Genomic DNA, 5411 nt, shown 5'->3' with positions numbered 1-5411 from the left:
GGAAGAGATAGAGCACAGAAGACCCCCAGGAAGTTTGCAGAACACCGGCCACACAGGCACTAAACCACTTACTATTCAATTCATTATCAAATCTACAAATCTTCTGATTAACCTTGTATTTATAAAACAAAATAAAAAATCTCCTAATTGTAGTCTAAAAATGAAATTGGAAGATGATCTTATCTCGTAATGAAATCAAACTCTTCCACTAAAAAATGAAAGGAAACCTAGCCTAACTAAAAGATTACAAGATAAAGATAAATAATATAAACCCAAATAATTCATCCAAAAAATATACATAAACCAAAATATCCTACTGAACCAAAAGACCAATATTAGACCCGGTTCATCTCCATCCATATTCCCAAATGAGTTCGGGCAAATCAACGAAAGCGCTCCTGCATTATATAGCCTAAGGTGTGCATATACTGCTTGGGCACTGGCAAGTCTGTTAACGCACTAACATATTTATCTGCCATGAAGCAAGGATGGGCCTCCATAGATGTCGGAATCACTGGGTCAAAGCCTCTATTTTCAATGTCTTTTGAAATGCTTAAAACAAATGAGATTCAACGATAGGGAAAACAAGATTTTAGAATTTGCCACCATAAGCTACATTGTGTCTATCAAACAGTGTTTCTGAAGGACAAATAGAATGAACACTTAAATCAGATTACAAGAATAGTGATGTGGATCCAGGTTCCAAAACCGGAATCGGATCGCTTATGAGCCCATTCAAATAATTAAGATTCAAATAGAAGAGGTAATGGCCGTCTTGTAATTAAATGGAATGGCACAACTATAAATAAACTAGAATCTATAATAGAGTGGTAGAATTGTAATTATTGTGACTTCACTTTAAGAGAAGGGTCAAAATGAGACATGCAGTTTACAGGGGAGGAGATGGAGGGGCATTAACAAGGGAATAAAATTAAGGCCACAATTCAAGCGACGATTTGGAGTTGTCTTCAACCTCGGATTGGGAACCAGAAATGGAAAAACCAAACCACTGCGGGATTGAATAGTTCACCTTAGGATGCTTCGATGGGCCTGAAATTTCAGATGGGGAGAAAGAACTGGTTGCAAAAGTCACTTAACAAGGAGTATTTAACCCTGAGATCAGATCTGAGTGGTAGTTTCAGACAACCTGAGTTGCAGGTCTAGTTTCTCACAACAGGGATGGTATTAAGGCAAGAAGCTTTAAGGGTTTGATCGCCCAAGGAAGGACTACCTTCGCTCAAAATCTTAAGTCAGATAGATCAGTCACAAAGGAAAAACATCCCAGTTTCTGTGGGCTGCAACCTTCACCTAGACAGGGCACCAAGAGAAAAAAGAGAAACAGAGAGAAGAAGAGGAGAGAGAAAGAGAGGTCGCACAAGGGGGTGGGGGGAAGGTCACACGACCAAGTTCATGCCTAACCGGAAAACTCAAACTTCAATTTCATTCTCAAAAAACATAGCCCATTGAATGGGGTAACAAGCCTACTTATCAAAATAAACCTTCCTAATTAAAATCTTAAACTGAAATAGAAATAAGATCTCCTAATACCTCCTAAATCTAGATCAATAAAATTACAAACAAAATAAAACTTAAATTGGTAACTCCCTATTTATCTATCAGCTACCCAAAATAAAAGATTACATATCTTTCCAAATAAAATTACTTAAAATTTTACCTAAATAAAATAAATACAAAGATATCCTACTAAATCCGAAAATCCAACCGGACTGGGTTCATCTCGGTCAACATTGCAAGACGGGTCAACTAGATTCAGCTTCGATTCTGCATTAAATGTAAATAGAACTGGATTTCTGGCACCTGGAAAGTGTCAACTTCAGTATTGTAGAGACTACTAGTTCCGACCTATTAAAGCAAGCTTGCCTTGACAAGCCCACCTAATATCTGCCATATGGAGGTCTCCCCAGGTCAAATCAACCATTGGATGGGAAGCCTGCCTATGGAGGTGGGAGTTGAAAGTTGGCCCATCATCTTAAATGCTACCTTTGTACTCTCAAGTGTTGAAATGAAGGCTGAAGTTGCCCAAAAGATAAAATCCAAACCAATTTCCAAAGCCTTATCTCTTCATCAGATTGGATTAAACATAGCTAAATGGTGGCATGAATAGTCCGCAAAATTTGAGCCCAAGGGAGCTCCCACCAGGCAGGTATTTGGGCAACATCAAGGATAGCTACATACAAGACTTAAAACTCAACTTGGAAGCAAAGACATATTAATTAGAAAGAGAATAACAAAGTTTACATAAATCATTCTTTTCTCAAGTATCACACAGATAAACTCTCACTGTTTTGCACTTTCAGACTGAGCCTGCATAAGAAAGACCCCAAAACAATGTTTGAGAGAGGAACATCTGGAATTCTCATGACAAATAAGCTGCAAGAGGAAATGATACTCGAGAACTCCATGCCTCAAAAAACACACCAATCATCCAATCAACCAAACTCCTAGTAAATGTCCTTTGCAATACAATTAACAAGAATATAAATTCATGACTACTTCCTAGCCATGGTGCCGCTCCTCTAATTAAAACTCAAGAACTTGAGACATGCTATAACATATTTCCCAACTAAAATATTTTTTGCACAACAACCATGAGGATAGAAACTTGTAAACTTCTCGGTTCTCATTGTACTTAAAGAAGAAAATTTGCTCCCAGGATTTCAATTACACTAAAGCCTGTTTATTTTTAGAAGGATGAGATATCCAAAACTGCAAAATGTGACGAGTCTCAGCATCCAGTATATAAAATTGACTGCAGTATGTCATTCTGACCGTTGGATTTTCATGACCAGATCTAAGAATCACTAAACCAGTCATAGAATTTGAAAGAGTAGATAACAATAAAAGATAAGTAGAGCTTCATGGTGTTGCCAAAAGAATATATTCTTGGCAAGTCCAGGATAAAAATTTCTTGCACCATCAACAAATATTAAAAGAAGGCAACGAATTTACATTCTTGCAAGTATGCAGGCAAAACAATGACCATTATAGCAATTTTGCCACTATATGGGTGGAATGACATACTAGGGTAAAGTAAATCTAACATAAACCAGTAAAATTTCTTCTACACATGTTTACATGGGCCAAAATATGAATGCTATGTTTCCATCACTTCAAAAATCATCCAAATTTATATGATTCACCATAGTGTCGCTGATCAATAGAACCTCATGCCAAAAAATGTGAAGATTAAGAATTATTGACATGTCTCAAAAAAACAAAAGAAAATGATTATAATCAAAATATATGTATACAGTGCACTGAACTCATTAAGCCTTATTTAAGTTGCACATGTGTACCTGTGGAGTTAATTTCATGTGTTAACACAAACAAGCAGGGTATTCTTGCAAAATTAATCATGAAAGGCAAAACCAAGAAAAGCAAGGGTCCATTCATCCCTAAACAACTCACTCGGTTGAAGCCAGCTATTAAAGGAACAGGAACCCAACCCTGTTCATCCATATTTTGTCGCAAGAAAATATCTTTACATAAGTTCTCGGAACTGCAATAATAAGAAAATTGGTGCATTGTATGCTCAGTACCCAAAAAACTACAGAACACACATCGAAAGGGGGGGGGGGAGTGCGTCAGTAAACAAGATTAACATTTAAAACAGACCAAGAACCACAAATACCTGAAATAGTAATCTATTTGTTTCACTAGCACAGCACGCAACTGGGGATCTGGTGCAGGGAAAAATATTGCAGGAGGGGGAACATGAGCAATAAATGGCACACCCCTAAGGGAATCCGGATGCGGTGCAGGAACATAATATACTGGAGATGTCATATCTGAATGAGACAGAGATATTAGCCGCAAACCATGCCACAGAAAAACATAGAACTTCATTACCATTTTTAACTTACCAGGGAAACCCATTGGATTCCCAAACTGTCGAACTGGCGGGGGACTAACAAATGGGGCAGAACTAGGCGGCGGAGGTCGTATGAAGGCCGGCCTCGGAACAACTCCCTGCTGCTGCATGTGGACATCTCTACCGTTAAAACTTCGAGGAGGATTCCACTCATAGTTCCCACGATCTTGGTCTCTTCTGCCTCCAAAATTGTTGTTGTTGTTATGGTAAGAACCATCTCCACGCGGATGGGGTCCCCCATTGCCCCTCCTGAATGAACTACGCTGCTGAGGGTGATCAGGCTGTGACCCAAAACCTCCTCCCCTCGGTCCAGTTTCCCAATTACTACTGCTCTTGTGTGGGGGTTCTCTTGGAGAAGAATCTGGAATCACTGTTGCCAGTCTACCAGAGTCGTTTTGAGGCATTTCTACAGGTTGTGGCGGCGGTGGTGGTGGTGGCTGAGTTAAGCCACCATTAGCCGGCCCACCCCCACCACCGCCACGTTTCATTGATTTCTGACGGACAGGAAATGCATGGTTTGGAGCCGAAATAGGGTTTGTATTATTAGTAGGTTGTTTTTGCGGAGAAGATGCAATCACAGGTCCCTAAAGCGAACAAAAAAAGCAAAGAAATGCATGCAGACTTGAATAAGAATCCATGAAAAAAATATATAGACAAAACACGGAATACGAAAATCAAATCAATCAGAAAGTCAGGGGAAATCAAACCTGAGAGATGTTAGCAGATCCATCGGAGAGAGCCTTCAAGGAATCGGATGATGATTTTGGCGAAGCCCTCGTAGATTCCGAGAGAGCAGGCCAAGAGACAGCTCCCATAACAGGACCAACCTCAACAATGCCATTGGAAGGCTTATTCCAAGCAGGTTTCTTACTCTTAGCGGCATTGCTCTTATTATTGACTGAGTTATCAGTCTGAATCTCCAATTCAGAATTTTCTGGAGAAGACTTCGCAGAGGAGCAATCAGGGGTTTGCTCTGGTGTGGCAGCCGCCGGTGGCGACCGAGGAGAAGGGGCAGCAGGGATAGCTTCCGATTCACCACGAACAACATGCGCCCATGGAGATGATAGATTCCTTCGACGGAATTGCTGGGGACTATTTTGGCCCTCCGCCGATAACCCAGATGAACGAGGAGAGTGATTACTCGAAGCAGAAGCAGAATCAGCAGTTGTAGCCATCGAAAACAAACAAGGATTTTTTTTTTCCCCTTTTCTTCCCCCAAATTGATAGTGATTCAACAATGGATTATGAAAATAAACCGAACAAAATAAGGTTTAAATAAACAAAAATTTGACGATGGAAAGAAGTGAGGGATTAAAAAGGGTTCAGATTTCTCTCAACAATGCATGTTGATCCAAATATCGGTGACACGGATCCTAGAAGATCCGATCGCGGGCGTGACAGCACCACGAGCAGCGTCGAGACGAGGGATCTCTCACAGCCTGCGCTCGCACTCCTCTCCTCCTATTCTTAAACTTCTTGCACAGCTCTCAGAAGACTCCTTCGGTCTCAAGGTTTTTGA

At 40.3% G+C, this 5411-nt stretch overlaps 1 protein-coding gene across 1 annotated transcript in view; it reads right to left on the bottom strand.

The window, feature by feature from the left end:
- Positions 1–5411, bottom strand: part of LOC122083924 (la-related protein 1C) — a 21709-nt gene extending 16298 nt beyond the window's left edge. Inside the window, exons 1-4 of the mRNA XM_042651868.1 lie at positions 4600–5411; positions 3885–4476; positions 3653–3809; positions 3430–3520 (exon numbers count right to left, since the gene is read on the bottom strand). Of these exons, the coding sequence (XP_042507802.1) occupies positions 3430–3520; positions 3653–3809; positions 3885–4476; positions 4600–5067 (1308 nt within the window). The 5' untranslated portion in view covers positions 5068–5411. The remainder of the gene's footprint in view (positions 1–3429; positions 3521–3652; positions 3810–3884; positions 4477–4599) is intronic.

Source organism: Macadamia integrifolia, chromosome 7 (genome assembly GCF_013358625.1).
Source record: "Macadamia integrifolia cultivar HAES 741 chromosome 7, SCU_Mint_v3, whole genome shotgun sequence".
NCBI classification, from domain to species: Eukaryota; Viridiplantae; Streptophyta; class Magnoliopsida; order Proteales; family Proteaceae; genus Macadamia; species Macadamia integrifolia.
The sequence above is the reverse complement of the archived record's forward strand: the minus strand, read 5'-3'. Positions and strand labels throughout refer to the sequence as shown.